A 16,743-nucleotide genomic window follows, 5' to 3' on the forward strand; every position below is an offset into this window, starting at 1 on the left:
TATATATATATATATATATATATATATAAATATATATATATATATAAAAATATATATAAAAGACAAGAAGTAGCAAGTGTCTTTATGGTGAGAATGAGAGAAAAGGGAACTCTCGTGCACTGCTGGTTGGATTGTAAACTGGTGCAGCTACTACAGAAAATTGTACAGAGGTTCCTGAAAAAATTAAAAACAGAATTGCCATATGATCCAGTGATTTCACTTCTGGGTATTTACCCAAAGAAAAAACATGAATTCGAAAAGACACATGCACACCAGTGTTCACTGCAGCATTATTTACAATAGGCAAAATCTGGAAGCAAACTAAGTGTCCACCGATAGATGAATGGATAAAGAAGATACACACACACACACACACACACACACACACACACACACACACACAGGAATATTACTCAGCCATAAAAAAAAGAAATCATGCCACTTATGATAACATGGATGGATCTAGAGAGTATTATGCTAAGTAAATAAATCAGAGAAAGACAAATACCATATGATCTCACATGTGCAATCTAAAAAAACAAAACAAAATGAAAACAGACTCACAGATACAGAGAACAGGTGGTTGCCAGAGGGGAGGGGGGGTGGAGGTGGGGGAGAAATAGGTGAAGGGTATTAAGAGGTACAAACATCCAGTTATAAAATAAATAAGCCACAGGGATGTAACATACAGCATAAGGAATATGGTCATAATATTCTAATAACTTTGTATGGGGACAGATGGGTAACTAGACTTAATGCAGTGATTATTTCATAAAGTATGCAAATATCAAATCACCATGCTAGCACACCTGAAACTAACATACCACTGTATGCAAACTATATTTCAATTAAAAAAGCCACATCTTTAACTTATTGGTGAAATTTTCAAATGCTACAGAAAATAGGTTTATTCAACTTAACCAACTATCTGTTGCAAAGACCTTCTTGAATTTCTCTAGGGATCCTCATATCCTCTGGCTTTTATCAACATGGTTGAATAATCCCTCAATTTTCCATTGTCCATGTTCTGGAAACATAGTTTCCAGGTTCACCCTTCCAGTGTATATTCCTTTTCCCATAAGATACTTGGTCATCTTCATTTATATAAATGCTACAAAATACATAGCTCTTTAAGATGTTGAAAATGCTCCAATGTAACATTCTTGTTCTATAATCATAAAATGCTGACTAATAATGTGAGTACCTACTACACAGTAGGAACCAGATATATTTATCTTGCCGCTCATCACAACAATCTTATCAGGTAGGTATTATTGGTTCCATTGCACATATGAAGAAACTGAGGCTGAGAAGATTAAATGCTTGTAAATAACAAAGCGTGATGCAAATCCCAGTCTGTTTTTGAAGCTCAAGCTGTTTCTAAAATACTAAGCCTGCCTCATTTCCTGCAAGCACTGGAATTTCAGCGATCATCAGGTTGTTTACTCCACCCCCTTTTTTGGATGAGAAATTTAGGGTACAAAACTTTGAAGTGATTCCCCTAAATGGCAGAATGAAACCAAATTCCATAGCTCTTGACTCTTACTCTATTTTTATTCCACAAATCTATGCACTGATGCTGTGCTAGGCGCTGGACACAGCTAGTATTTATTGAGCATTAACTACGTATGGGGCTGTACAGTGCTTTAACCTGCATTAACTCACTCGATCCTCATGGTGGTCTTAGGGTAGATATTATTCCCATTTTACAAGATAAAAAAACTAAAGTGAGAGAGATTAAGTAATGTGCACAAGATCACACAGCTAGCAAGTGGCAGAGCTGGATCTGAAACCCAGTCTGCATGACTCCGAAGTGCAAGCTCTTAGCATCTCCAAGGTTTACAGTCCACATTATCTCTTCTGAATGCCCATATGGTTTTAGTCTAATTAAAAGTGTACACATGATGTGTGGACCCTTCTTTCAACCTGATGATTCAAACAAATGAAGTGTCAGAAAGTGAGATCAACAGGAAAATCTGTGCACTGACTGGTTGCTTGGTGATACCAAGGAATATATTTTTTAAGGTGTGATGATGGTATTGAGGTTATGTTGAAAACTAGTTCTTATCTTTGACAGATACATACTGAAGTTTTTACAGATGAAATTATTATTTCTGGGATTTGATTCAAAACCATCTGGGAGTTTGGGGTGTAGAACAAGACTGGCCGGCCCTGTGTTGGCTGGATGTATTAGAAGCTGGCTCATGGGTACATGGGGTTTATTAGAGTTTTCTCTATCATGTAAACGTTTGAAAATTTCCACAATTCAGAAAGAATGCACACACACAAAAAGAAAAAGACGAGAAAAACCATGTTATTTTAACAGTATTTGGGAAACAGAAATATGAATGATTTTCCTCTACTCTACTTTTTGTGTTTTCACATTTTCTATATTACTTTTATAATGGAAAACATAAAATAAGCTACTTAAAGAAATCCACCCCCCCAAAAAAAGAAATTCCCTATCTTCTAAAAATAGGCAGAGCAAGTCTGCCCATAATCTAATGAGGTCAAAGCATCATGACGAAAGCATTTCCCACCTCTTTATCAGTTAACTACCATTCACACACTTTAAAAAAAGGCCACTTTTTAAGGACAAGTATGGTCTTTAAATATTAAACTAGCCAAGAGCATAAAGGCACATAAGGGTAAAACAGATTAGACACAGACTTAAGAAAAATAATTATGGTAACTAGACTTGTGGCGGTGATCACTTTGTAGTGTATATAAATGTTGAATTATAATGCTGTACGACTGAAACTTACATAATAATAATTTTAAAAAGAAATTAAACCCCAAAACCAGATATGGTCAGGTAAAAATGGGTTACATTTCAAGGGATAATTAATATATAACATGCTTTAGTTTAAAAAAAAAAAAAGACTAACTAGTGATACAGTTCCTCTTGATAGTTAGGCAGAGTTTGGGACAAAGACTTTGACTGTGTAATGCTGACCTTCCTAATGGTCACATGGGCCACAGGACAGGGATCTCCTCGCCAGTGTATGGCCAGGTGGGGATGGGACAGCCACAGCTCACAGGCCAGCTGTCTTCTGTGGGTTGCCGCCAGTTTTCCTCAGTGACACAACAATAATTTCCATGTGTGTCACAGTATGAAAAAAGTTTGGGACGCAGTGATTTAACCTAGACCTGCCCTGATCGTTGCTCAAAAGCTGAAAAAAAGTGAAACAAGGGGCAACAGTACAATGGAATCTCTTTGAAATGCTGGCATGGAAAAAAGAACTAACACACATGGTATAGGTCAATACCGTTGTTTTCTAATTTTTTTTCTACCTGAACTCCTTTCCACAACCCACCTAGGAAATCTGAAGGTGTATTCCAGCAGCACTCAATGAAGTAACCTCCAAACATAAATGTTAGCCCAGTGGCATAAGGTTAAATTGTGGGGACAGGATTAAAATCCTGGTTCTCTGTGCCAATGCTAAATGTACTCAAGGTAAGTCTGAAATAAATTCCACTTGTTAAGAAAGAGAAGCACTTAAGTGTCAGTGGAAAATCTTGATAGAAGCTTAGAGCTAGTAAGGATCTTCTTCTAAAAGACAAATAACTGAAGCCCAAATTACTCATTCAAGTTCACAAGCAGCTGAACTGGGACCAGTCCCCAGATCTCCCAGCTGCCGACAACTGCTCTTTCCAGGGCACCTCCAGAGAACTGCTAGTTGCTTCTTTGAATCTCTCTAAAACCATAAAACAATATCCAAGTACTTCCTGCTCCTCAGGGAAACTGAATCGTTGGTTAATCTGCAACTAGCAAATCGCTGTTCAGGGAACCAGAATTTAACCTCATGCCACTAATTAACCTTAAATTTGGGATATTTAGACACAAGTTCTTTTATTAGTCCCTGTTTGTATTTATGAAATAAAAAGAAGGCTTTGTTGTTCTTGCACAGGTTAGAAAATATCCTTAAAAAGAAATTATCAAGTTCTTCTTTATATGGTTATGGGGGGGCACATATTATGATATATCAAGATCTAGGTAGATAAGCCACGTTTGTACTCTATAAGAATGAAGACACCACTAATAGAATTCCCCTCCTTATACTGAGAAAACAGTCCAGATAAGAAGAGTCCCCAACCAAAAAGAGAATATGACATTAGTGCAGAAGTGGAAAAATGAGCTATTTACAACAGGATCAACTGAATGAGGAAGAGAAAGGAGGCAATATATATCTTTACATAAATTCTTGTGTACTGAGAGCAACTCTATTTTAAATCAGCAAGTGCCTAGACTCAAAGGATAAACATTAAGGAACCAAACTTCTGTACCCACATTGGCTAAAGCTGTACTGTGATACCAAGCAAACAAAATCTCTGAATTCTTCAAATTTCTCTTACAAAGTTTCAACAAGAAAAACCTAAAAGTTCCTTCTCCAGAAAAAAAGGGACCAGTGTTTTTATGCCTAGGCACTATAGTGTGTGCCTTGGGTTAACCTGAAACCCAAGAACACAAGCTCTGTGTCACTGACAATGACATCTGAGTTGGTTCTTCATTTTGTTTCCTGCCACAGAAGGCCAATTCTGCAGGAACAGGGGTCACTTCTTGAATGCCATTAAGGACAGGTTAAGGCAGAAAAAGGTTCCCCAGCCCCCCACCCCAAACCATAAAAGTCCTACACCTAAAACAGGCTTGTAATTAATGTAACGATACGAATTTAAGTCCTGATGTCCAAATTTCAGAGTCCCTGGAAAGGAGCCTTCACATACTTACATAACACGTGATGTGTGACTGCTTAGTGAAATTAGAACCTGGGTCTGGGACATTTATCAGTAAAAGGTAGTAATTCTCAACTTCTCTAGATCTGTGTCTTTCCTGGGAATTTGCAGGGGAAAAAAACAGTAGGAGAAAAGCTGTTTCTCAATCTCCCTTCGAATTCTTCACATTTATACCCCGATCACCTCTCTTATTACAGAAACATACACAGGTCTTCTTTCCCCCTCTTTACAAATACATGTACTCCTATCTCCATTCTTTAGGTCAAAAATGGCCAGAAATCAGATAATTCAAAATGTTCAGACACACCTAACCTTACATGCCTGTGACGCACTTCAGCCAGCCAAGGGATGTTTGTGAGTTTACTCTGTACCAGATGCGGGGGATAAAAAAAAATGAATGAGTCCTTAAGGCACTCACAGTTCAACAGCAGCTGTCAATAGTACATCTTGACCCGTACAACTCAAAACCAATTCACACTCAAAGGACAGTACAGTGTAGGGAAAAAGACCACTCACTGAACGAAGCACAGCCTTTCTACTGAGCACTCAGATTGCAGCCTCCTAGCTGATTTCCCAGCTATCAAAGCCTTCTTCCTTTTCAATCTGTCCTGCATTCAACTGCCAGATTCATTTCCAGAATTCCACTTTCAAGGAGTCTCTCTCCTGCTCCAGCATCTTCAAAGACTCCTCCCTACTTACCACATCTAGTTCAAACCCTTCTTCCAATTAAAGTCTTCTATAGGCTAGCTCCACTTACCTGTTCAACTTTATCTCATGCTCTACAGGGCTCCCTGCTGCCAATCCCTTTCAGAGGGGTAGGACGCAAACTTAACTCCACTACCTCCTCTAACTCCTCAGGCAGCTTCATTCTAAGCAGTCTTAAAAACTGCTTCCTCTATCGTCAGCACAGATCCGTTAATTTCCTGAGATCTCTTCAGGGCTCGGCATCAGCTTTCTTCTTAATAAATGGCAGGTCTGTTCCCAGGTACTTTTAACATTACCATCCTAACCAGATGTTCCTCTTCCCTGCCACCCCTTAGTGAAGTCACAGGGTCTTGACTTAGTGAAGTCCCTGGCAGTTTGGGCATGGGAGTCCCAACACTGCACCTTGTAAGAGAAGGAGAGGGTCTGGAGCAAGTTACACACCAGGGATGGAGAAAACGAAGGAAGTGGAAAAGGGAAGGGAAGATTCCTGCTCTGTACTTTGTCTTTTCTTTGGAAGCAGTGGGGGGGAGGGACGGAGGAGACGCCACGAAATGAATTCTTGAAGAAGGCAGAAGAAACTCAAGGTGCTGCCTCGGAAGAAAATATGGACCCGTGGATAATGGAAGGGCTCCCCATCACCCCTGGGAGAAAAAGACTAGTTACAACGTGAAACAAAGAGGTTGGGAGTCAGGAGATGAGGGGTGGAGAGGCTTCAGAGATCCCGCATCTCCGAAGGTCGAGCGGTAAGGAAAAAAGAAAGGACGCGAGGCGTCCCTCGAGGGATTGGCCGAGCACCCGGGACGTGGTTGCCAAAAGGGACGAGGTGGGCGCCTCAGACGGCTCTGGGGCGAGTTGTTCATGGGGCACGCTTCACCCGGGCGCGGGGGCGGGGAGGTGGTTTTGAGTGGGGTCGTCTCTTAAAGGGAGAAACGGTTTCCCAAGACAGGGATCTCCGAGAACGGAAGCCCTGGGGACGCGGAAACGTTAAAGCGTTGAGGCACCGGCATTTCCCAGCCCCAACCCGGCTTCCCCACACACTCACCGCGTCTCCTCCAAACACCACGGCTCCAGTTGCAGCTACCGGCCGGCGCAACCGCACTTAGCGCGCATCGCCCCCACCTGCCTCGCCCGGGACCCCGCCCCGCACGACCCACGTGACCAGCAGGGCCCACCCACTCCCTCCTCCCTCTAGTCCGTCTTCTGCGCGTGGGCTTGGCTCGCGCCTCCCTTCTCGGCAAGATGGCGGCTTCTAGCTGTAGCGCGCCTGGCCTCTGGGTCCGGGGTTCCTGGCAGCGTCTGGGGACTCTCTTCACTTTCGTCTCAAAGCCACTTTGTTCCGCTGCTGCTGCCTCTCGGCCCCTGGATGCGCAGCGATTAGCGGAGAGGCTTCGAGCCCAGAAACAGGAACAAAAGACGAAGAAGCCGGTGAGTCCAGAAGGACCACAACTCCCAAGAGGCAGTGCGCTCACTGGTTTCCCAGGCCGGGAGGGAGGTGGGCGGGTCCTCTGACACATGTCAAGTAATCAATGTCGAGGACTTGTGGTGGGAGAATGGGGAGAAAGCGGAGGGGAGAGGTCGGAAGGGTGCGGTATCTTCCTGTGGGCTGGGTCTCTGGCTCCTGCCGACCCCGGCCCTAAGCACTACGTGGGTACAGGCGAGACAGACACCCACCCCTGCGCTCAAATTACTCGGGGACGGGCGAGTCTAATGCAAAAATACAGGCATTCCCTTCCCAAATTCTCACCCAGACTTACTGAAAGTCCTCCCCACCAGGCATTTACCGTCGCTCCTTCTCTCCCCGCAGGTGCCCACAAACCCTATTCAGCGGAGAGTGCAAGAACTACTGCGGTTCACAGAGCAGCTGCAGCGCGTCCACCCCAACGTGCTTGCTAAGGCGCTGAGCCGAGGACTTGTCCACCAGGACAAGGACCTTGTGGTCATCAATAAGCCCTACGGTCTCCCTGTGCATGGTAAGCAGCATGTGGGGAAGGGAGGCGGGCCGCTGCTGCTTTCTCCTACACCTAGGGGCAACTCTAACATTACTCGGGGGGCTCTCTGAAGCCTTGCTTTCAAAGTAATTAAACTTTTGTGGGATACTGTCCTCTGTGAGGAACCAGTAAGAACGCAGAGATAAATAAGACCATCCCCTTCCACACATCTGGCAGCCAGCAGTGATTTATGGAATTTGCTGTGTGCAGACCTCCACCGAGGATTGCTATAGAGAAGGACAAAGGCTGTGTGGTTCCTGTCTTCAGATTATTTTCCATCAGAACTGGGAAAGAGGACATAACATGTGTTGGTGTATACCTAACAAAACCCCAGGGTGCCTAGAACGTAATGGAAACCCTAATGTTTTTGAATAAATGTTAAATGTAGTTGTCAGAGACAGCTAGGGTGAGTCAGGAAAGACTGATAGAAAAAAATGCAATTGTGGAAAGGGTTTTGCTGGGGGAATAGGCATGTTTTAGCTAGAAGAACGAATGTTTTGGGGGGAGGTATGGAGAAGGTTGTACATGAAAACAGCGAATTAAGTCAGACATTGCCAAGTGCTTTGTATGGTTTTTTTTCCTCTCTTGATCCTTCCAGTAGCTTGCGTTTCTGTTCCCCGAGATATAACTATTATCAAGATATTTACATTTTATAGATGAGAAAACTGAAAGTTGGAAAGAGTAAGTAATCTGTCCAAGGTCAATGGCTAGTTGTGAGGGTCCATAGAATGGAACCCAGGAATGTCTCACCCCAAAGCCCAGCCTCTCAGCTCTTCTGTAATGCCTCAGGAGGGCCTCATGGTCTTGCATTTCTCACTAGGGTTTACTTGGCAAGTTCTCAAGCCTTTGTTTATATAGTGAAATATCAGATCTCATCATTTTGTTGCTAATTTTAGTATGAGTACATAAGTAGATTAAAATATATATATATATATATATATATATATATATATATACGTAGGTCTGAGGAGAAAGCCACATGCTCCAGGATGGTGCTTTTTAACTTTAATATGCATATGAGTCACTTGGGTCTTTTGTTAAAATGCAGATTTTGATTAATTAGTCTGGGTTGGAGGCCTGAGATTCCTTTCTAGCAAGCTCCCTGGGCAGACTGATGTGTTGCTAGTCCCTGGACCATAATTCAGTAATAAGGCTCTAGAAAGCATTTACTGTTAATCCAATAAGGGCTGTTGTCCCAGGTAGAGGTCTTTGGTGGGATCTTTTCCTGGCCGCTCAAACTTCTGGCTTTTTCCATCTTAGGTGGCCCTGGGGTCCGGCTCTGCATCAGTGATGTACTGCCTGTCTTGGCGAAGATGCTTCGCGGCCACAAGGCAGAGCCCTTGCATCTGTGCCATCGGCTGGACAAGGAAACTACAGGCGTAATGGTGTTGGCTTGGGAAAAAGAAGTGGCGCATCAAGTCCAAGAGTTGTTTAGAACCCGTCAGGTGACAAAGAAGTACTGGTATGAAGCCCATCGATAGCGGTCGAGGTGGTGTAGGCACCCTTCCATCTATTCATCCGTTCATACAGCAGGAACTCCTAGTAATAGAAGGCGCTGTACTTGGATGTGTGGGCATATAAAAATTACAGGAAACAGGTTTAGTGCTTAAAATATTAGAGTCTGGTGGCATAGTGGTTCCTAATTATGGCTGTACATAAAAACTATTAAAAATTAATTATATGAGTATACACGATCTCATTCCTGTGGTAAAACGTCAGACAACAAAGATAAAGCAAAAAACTCCTGGAGAATCCACTCATTCTATTATTCTAGTTTGTTCGCTTGGTGTACTTTGGTTTTTATTCCTCTGGTGCTTACTCAACGTACTTACATATATGTCTGGTGCATACACTATGTGCGTACGCCTGTGTATGTCTACATACAGATGTGTGTATATATATCACGCTTTACAATGTATATTGTACTTTCTCTTTCCACTTAACTCTTTGTTTTGGGGATCTTTCCATGTTAGTGCATATAGATTTACCTCAGTTTTCTTTTTTTTTTTTTTTTTTTTTTTTTTTTTTGCGGTACGCGGGCCTCTCACTGTTGTGGCCTCTCCTGTTGCGGGGCACAGGCTCCGGACGCGCAGGCTCAGCGGCCATGGCTCACGGGCCCAGCCGCTCTGCGGCATGTAGGATCTTCCCGCACCGGGGCACGAACCCGCGTCCCCTGCATCGGCAGGCGGACTCTCAACCACTGCGCCACCAGGAAAGCCCTACCTCAGTTTTCTTAATAGAAGAAAGATGCATGAGCAAAAATGAAACCTACTCCTGTCCCCTGCCTACTCAATTTCCTTCTCCAGGAGCAGTCCATATTATTAGTGTCTTTTGTAAACTTCCAGAGTTACATGGGGCATGTATAAGCATATTACTGTATAGCAGCATATTTTACACTGCTTTGCATCCTGCATTTTTCACTTGGACAGTATATCTTGGAGAGCATTTTGTGTTGTATATTTAGAGCTATCTCCTTTTTAATGGCTCTGTTGTATGTATTTGTTGTATGGATATCATAATTTCCTTATTGACGGGTGTTTAGGTACTTTCCCAATTTTCAGAGCCTATTGCGAAGAATATGTGAGTATATCCTTAGGACAGAGTCCCAGAAATGGAATTGCTGGGTTGAAGGGTACACACATTTAAAATTTGAATGGTTACTACCCAAATTGCTCTCCAAAATGGTCATGTCAGTTTTTACTCCCACTAGGAGTGGTGAATATCTACCTCCCCTTATCCCTTACCAATTCATTTTTAAAAGGTTTGCCATTCTGATGGGTAAAAAGAAATATGATATTTTATTTTTGTTTCCCTGTGTACTAGTGATGTTGACTGGTTTTTTTGTGTGTGTTTATTGGCTGTTGGCATTTCCCTTTCTGTGAACAGACTATTTTCTTTTGCCTATTTTCTGTTAGGTTATTTATTATTTTCTGTTTGATTTGTGAATATTCTTTTTAGATTTTGCTTGTTAGTCCTTGATTTTGCAGCTGCTTTGTAATCTTGGGAGCCTTTAAAAAACCTGTATGCTTGAGACCCACCCACAGAGGTTCTGATTCATAAGTCTGGTGGGTGTGGGGATTGGGCATCTATATTTTTCAAAAGCTCCACAAATGACTCTGATGTAGAATCAAGTTTAAGAATCACTGTAAGAAGAGATTACAGGTAATGGAGGAAGTTTGGCATGGTAGCTAAGAGCTCAACAAGATCTGTGTTCAACTCTCACCTGTGTCAATTACCAGAGTGGAACCTTAGGCAAATTATTGAACGTCTTTAAGCTTTGTCTTCATATGGAAAATGGGAATAATGGAGTCAATGAGAGAGTTAAGTGAGACAGTACATGTGAAGTGTTTACCACAGAACCCACGTCACAGTAAAGGCTGACAGATAGAAAATCAAGACTATCGTTATGTATACAAGTAATCAAAATGTAAGTCTATAAAAAGTGTTATTTGTGAGAATTGTCTGTAAAAGTTCAGAATCGCTAACCATTTTCTGTATCAGGCTTCGTGGAAGACTTGAAGTCAGTAAATTGGGTCTCGATGAATGAAGGGTTTGATAGATGAGGTGGAGAAACGTGTTCCAGATTGTAGGAGCAGCGGGCACTGTAGGAGTAAGGCCTACAGTCTGGTGTGGAACGGCGGGTGGTGGCAGATAGTGCTGGAGGGGTCGGCGGGAACCTGGTTACTGACAGCCTTAAATACCAGGTGCAGGAAATAGAAGTTAGAAGTAGAACATAGCAGGCAACTGATTAGCATTTGCTGGCTTAGTATGATAACAATTTGTTATATTCTAGTTATTTGTTTGAGTCTTCTTACTAGATTTGGAATTCCTTAAGAACAGGGATTTTTGTCTTGTTCATCCATCTAGAACTAGTACCTACCGAAATCAGTGCCTATTTATATTCAGTGAATATTTACTGACTGAACGTTTTTGAGCAGTAGTGTTAGGTCATTAGAAAGGGTCAACTGGTAGTTACAACCCAGTGTAAGTATGATAAAATGTTTCAGATAGCAGCCTAAACTGCTACCAATCTGCAGTGGGGTGTCCAGGGTGTGCAGTGTTATATCTGGGCTTGTGACTCCTGGGCCAGTGATTCTGTGTTAAGCCACCAAGTACCCAGGAGAGCTGATTGACTGGAAGAGGCATGGACGTAAGGACAGATCAAAGAGTCTTCTGCCTGTCTGTGGTGTGATGGAGGGAAACCTCCAACAAGAGGGACTCACTGAGCTGTGGTTGGGGTTCCTGTGACTTTTCTGAGCACAGTTCCTCCCTGTTTTATTGACCTGGCAAATAGGCAGGAGCGGTCCTGTGAATTTTTCACTCAATTCATTCATTTATTCCATATGCAGCTCGAACGTACCGTCTTTTATTATTTAAAAAAGAAAAACAGGATACAAAACTGTAGTACCCTGGTTTTACGTTAAGCTGTACATACTCATTTTTAAAGGCTGGATGAGTGACCGTGTTATTAATATAATTTTTTTCTTGTTTTTCTGTTTTTTCCCCAAATATTCTACAATCAGCACATATTAGTTGAGTTGTAAAAAAGATAGGCTTATAAGGATAGTGTCAAGCTCTCAGGCTAAGCACTATACCAAGAGATCATTTGGGACCCTCTGATCTTAAGAACTGACCGCAGTAGTGCAGGAGGTCCAGAGTTAAAACCTCTAAGTAGCCGATGCAAGGAGAGCCTCACTCACCTTTGTGACTTAAGCAAGGGTCTGTGTGTGTCCCCCCAGGGCCGTCACGATGCGCGCCCCGGTGCCCTCAGCAGGAGTCGTGGACATTCCCATCATTGAGAAGGAGGTGCAGGGCCAGGAACGACACCACAAGGTGGGTGAGTGCCTCCAGAGGGATGGGTTTGCTGCTCTTTCTTCGAAATTGTGTCTTGATTTCTTTGGCTCCAGATGACGCTGTCCCCGAGCTACTGCATGGACAATGGGAAGATAGTGAGGGTACGGACCAACAGGAACGCACACCTGGCTGTGACTCAGTACCAGGTGCTGAGCAGCACTCTCTCCTCCGCCCTCTTGGAGCTCCAGCCAATTACCGGTGAGGGTGCCACTGTTCTGCAGTGGGTGGAGAAGCCCCCCTGCTCCTGAGCTTCACCCAGGGCCTTGTGCTGGGCTCCGCCCCTCCCCTGAGCAGCTGGTATTATGGGGGCCCTGGGATTGCACCAGAGTGTGCTTCCGGTGCTGATCTGAGGCTGGGAGCCTCCATAGGGATGATGGTTAAAAACAGTAGGTAGAGGAAGGATACAAATAGTTTGCTTTAGGCAGACTCCTACTCTTAATCGGTTTCCTGGGTGGGTGAGAAATATTCAGTTAAAATGATAGAATAAATCAGTTCTTCCCTTCAAAAAATAAATAAATAAATAAATAAATAAATGGTTTGCTTACGTTTATTTAAAAATTTGCACGTTGATTCCTCAATAAATGAAGCATAGAATTACCATATGATCCAGCAATTCTGCTCCCTGTATATATGCAGAAGAATTGAAAACAGGGATTCAAAAAGATACTTGTACACCGGTGTTCATAGCAGCACTATTCACAGTAGCCAAAAGGTGAAAACAACCTACATGTCCATCAACAGATGAATGGAAAAACAGAATGTGGTACATCATGCAGTGGAATGTAATTCAACCTTAGAAAGGAAGGAAATGCTGACACATACTGCAGCATGGATAAACGTTAAGACATTATGCTAAATGAAACACAAAAGGACACATACTGTATGATTCCATTTATATGAGATACCTAGAGTAGTCAAATTCATAGAGACAGATAGTAGAGTAATGGTTACGAGGGGCTGGAGAGAGCAGGGTGCAGGGAGTTATTGTTAACTGGGTACAGAGTTTCAGTTGCGGGCAGTGGAAAAGTTCTGCAGAGGGACTGTAGTAGTATTGCACAACAATGTGAATGTACTCAGTGCCACCGAACTGTACTCTTAAAAACGATTAAAATGGGACTTCCCTGGTGGTGCAGTGGTTAAGAATCTGCCTGCCAATGCAGGGGACACAGGTTCAATCCCTGGTCCAGGAAGATCCCACAGGCCGCAGAGCAACTAAGCCCGCGAGCCACAACTACTGAGCCTGCGAGCCACAGCTACTGAAGCCCACGCGCCTACAGCCCGTGCTCCGTAACAAGAGAAGCCACCGCAATGAGAAGCCCGTGCACCGCAACGAAGAGTAGCCCCTGCTCGCCGCAACTAGAGAAAGAAGACCCAACGAAGCAACGAAGACCCAACTCAGCAACGAAGAGCCAATGCAGCCAAAGATAAATAAATAAATAAATTTATATTAAAAGAAAGGATTAAAATGGTAAATTTTATGTAAATTTTGCCACAATAAAAAAAATGTACAAAGCAATACTATTTAGTGTTGTACAGCACAATTATTTTTTTTTTAAAAAGCGTGGCAATGATAGACACCGAGTTGATAGCAGTGGTTATCTATGGTGGAAAGGGAACTGTGATGGCGAGGGGTACTTAGAGGCTTAACAGTATTTATAATGTTTATTTCCTAATAGCTTATTGTTTGTTATATTATTCTTTATACCTTATTATAGTTGGGGCTTTGCCGGTTTTACTGTCCTTTGATTTAATATGATTAGAAGCAGATGCTACCAGTGGTATTGTTTCAATAGCTACTCATAAGCTTCCTCCCTCTCTTTTTTTAAAGGAATAAAACATCAGCTTCGAGTTCACCTGTCTTTTGGATTGGATTGCCCAGTCCTTGGTGATCACAAGTACTCAGACTGGAACAGGCTGGCCCCCCAGGTAATAAACGTTTGACGCAATATGCAACAGAATAAGGGGGAGAACTTACGCTTTCCCCTTGTTAAATCCCTGAAGTGAGTCACAGCAAAGATGTGTTGATTGTCTTCCAACATAGTACCATGCTAATTATCTAGCTTATGGAGAAATTGAGAAGCAGTTAGGAGACTTTCTGAAGGTTCAAAACAGGCTTTCATGCTACAGCTAAAGAGCCTTGGTGGAAACTTTGTTTTTTGCTGTTACAGCCCATTCTCTTGGAAAGCCAGAGAACTGGCCAAGGAGAGCTTCCCTGATGTGGTGGGTTTTCTCATACATGGGCTCTGAACCCTTCCTAGAAATGGCCCCAAAGCAGGCTGTCCATCACTGTGTCTTCCAGGAGTTAGTGAGGGGGCCCCATAAGTGGAGGTCTTCTGCCCCCGCACACTGGTCAGGGAGGAGCTGTTGGCCTTGCGCTCACGAGCTCTTTCCTCTGCACAGAAGCTGTCTGCCTGCATCCTGAAGAAGCTGGGGCTGCCGCAGTCCAAGGCCCGCCACATCCCCCTTCACCTGCATGCCTGCCAGCTGACTCTGCCTGCCCTTCAGGCCGGGAAGGAGGAACTCAACTTGGTCTGCAAGCCTCCTCGATACTTTGTCCATTCCCTGCACCGTCTGGGCTTAAAGATGCCGAGTCGGGATCAAAATGGGGACGAGGAAGCCACACACTCAGGAGCACGGTGAAGACAGTTGGGCAGTTTGCCCTGAATTCTTCTCTCTGTTTAAAGGACTCTGCTAACTTCTCACTTGGGACAGACTCCAGAAGAGCCAGGCTTGATGAGTTGAAGAAGCAGCTGCTTCAGGGCTCTCACTGGGGACGAGTGTCTGTTTTTCGACACTCTGGCCACATGCTGGAAAAGCCAGCAGGCAGTCTCCCTGCTTCAGAGTGGGAGAGAGCCCAGGACCAGGAGAACTAAAGCACAGAATCTGTGATCAGGAACTGTTTTCACCCAACAATAAAGCTCTTGATCTGTCAGGAAAGTTCCTGTGGTTGGAGAGAACATAATGGTTGTCTAGCTCATAGAGATTCAGAAGCAGCTTCTGCTGTCCTCATGGAGCTGCAGGATCTATCAGCAAAGCCTTCCTGCTTTATTTGTTCAGTCTCAGATTTTGTAGCCAGCGATCATAGACCACAAGGATTCTCTTCAGCCTCAGCTCGGGCCCCTTACCGTGCTAGTGACTGTGGAGGCTGCGAAGGGGTGTTCAGTGAGCAAGCAAAGCAGGTGTAAATGGCAGGCAGGTAACAAAAACGAGTGGAGCAAGCGGGGTGTAAGGCCGTGGTGGGGAGCACGCACACGTCTAAAGAGGGCAGTCGTTAGCTCCAGCTGAGGGTTGCTCTGTGGGAACAGATTTTCTAACTTTTTTTTATTATTATTTATTTATTTGGCTATACCAGGTCTTAGTTGCAGCACACGGGATCTTTGTTATGGCATGCAGGATCTTTAGCTGTGGCATGCGAACTCTTAGTTGCGGTATGTGGGATCTAGTTCCCTGACCAGGGATCACATCCGGGCCCACTGCATTGGGAGTGCAGAGTCTTAACCACTGGACCACCAGGAAGGCCTAACTTTTTTCAGAGAGTCAGGAAACCCAGATGTTTATGTGAAATCTCCCAATATATTGCTAACTAAATCAGAATTTGTGCGGTACGCGGGCCTCTCACTGCTGTGGCCTCTCCCGTTGCGGAGCACAGGCTCCGGACGCGCAGGCTCAGCGGCCATGGCTCACGGGCCCAGCTGCTCCGCGGCATGTGGGATCTTCCAGGACCGGGGCACGAACCCGTGTCCCCTGCATCGGCAGGCAGACTCCCAACTAATGCGCCACCGGGGAAGCCCCAGAATTTTTAAAAAACACTTGGATAGCCAAGCAGAACATATTTGTAGATTGGATTTGGTCTGCAGGCTGCCTGTTTGCAATCTAAAGAATGGTGTAGAAGTTTGGGGAAAGGGATCATCTTGAAAGTTCTGGATCAGTAGTTGGCATTTTAGCTCCATGTAGCATCTGTCCTTTCTAGACTAGGGGATGGCTTTGATTAATCTGTGAATATGTGGTTGTGAGGGGGCTGCTGGTTTTTTGAATCTCCTTTGTTTTGGAAGCAAGCCTGTCCTTGGGTCTCAGGAGGGAGATGCTGAGCTGAGCACCCCATGGGAGGAAGTTATCTCGGCCATCCCACTCAGTTGTCCAGCTAGCTCCCATCTATTTCTTGCAACAGTACCATCTTGCAAACAAATACACCTCATGTTACTTTGGCTGAGCTGAGAAAACTCGGAGTGACAGTACAGTTGGGGAGAAGCCCCAAGAACAGTCGTTAGGTGTTCTCTCTGTGTTGATAATACAACTTTCTAAAAACCCACTTTTCTGTTTCCATGATGCCTGTTACCATGCACGATGGATTGAACTTTAAAAGCACAGACGAAATAACTGTCCAGTAAGTCCCCTACATATGAACGAGTTCTGTTCTGAGAGCATGTTTGTAAGTCCAGTTTGTTCGTAAGTCCAACAGAGT

General features: G+C 43.9%; 2 protein-coding genes across 6 annotated transcripts in view; one reads left to right on the forward strand and one right to left on the reverse strand.

The window, feature by feature from the left end:
• The window catches only part of FAM118B (family with sequence similarity 118 member B), a 53,800-nt gene extending 47,235 nt beyond the window's left edge, over window positions 1-6,565 (reverse strand). For 3 of the 4 annotated variants that reach the window (XR_003676342.2, XR_003676343.2, XR_003676344.2), the window contains exon 1: window positions 6,482-6,554. The gene's annotated coding sequence lies outside the window, so the exon portion shown is untranslated. Of the gene's footprint in view, window positions 1-6,481 lie in introns of all 4 variants that reach the window. The other variant, XR_003676347.2, reaches the window with a different exon arrangement.
• Window positions 6,566-6,613: 48 nt separating this feature from the next.
• Window positions 6,614-15,349, forward strand: RPUSD4 (RNA pseudouridine synthase D4). 2 transcript variants are annotated; one of them, XM_007124678.1, is made up of 7 exons: window positions 6,614-6,864; window positions 7,244-7,409; window positions 8,688-8,889; window positions 12,167-12,260; window positions 12,335-12,479; window positions 14,110-14,207; window positions 14,682-15,349. In XM_007124678.1, exons 1-7 carry the CDS (start codon window positions 6,679-6,681, stop codon window positions 14,919-14,921), a joined length of 1,131 nt encoding a protein of 376 aa, XP_007124740.1. In that variant the 5' UTR covers window positions 6,614-6,678; the 3' UTR covers window positions 14,922-15,349. The 2 variants fall into 2 exon arrangements, with proteins under 2 accessions (XP_007124740.1, XP_028333155.1); XM_028477354.2 differs by having other exon boundaries at window positions 6,643-6,864; window positions 14,685-15,209.
• Window positions 15,350-16,743: the final 1,394 nt, after the last annotated feature.

The sequence above is a fragment of the Physeter macrocephalus genome, chromosome 16 (genome assembly GCF_002837175.3).
Source record: "Physeter macrocephalus isolate SW-GA chromosome 16, ASM283717v5, whole genome shotgun sequence".
NCBI lineage: Eukaryota > Metazoa > Chordata > Mammalia > Artiodactyla > Physeteridae > Physeter > Physeter macrocephalus.

Coding starts and splice junctions, on each gene's coding strand:
- RPUSD4 (XM_007124678.1), top strand. CDS start 6,679: ATGGCGGCTTCTAGCTGTAGCGCGCCTGGCCTCTGGGTCCGGGGTTCC. Junction 6,865..7,243: donor AACAAAAGACGAAGAAGCCG/GTGAGTCCAGAA, acceptor CTCTCCCCGCAG/GTGCCCACAAACCCTATTCA. Junction 14,208..14,681: donor GGAACAGGCTGGCCCCCCAG/GTAATAAACGTT, acceptor TCCTCTGCACAG/AAGCTGTCTGCCTGCATCCT.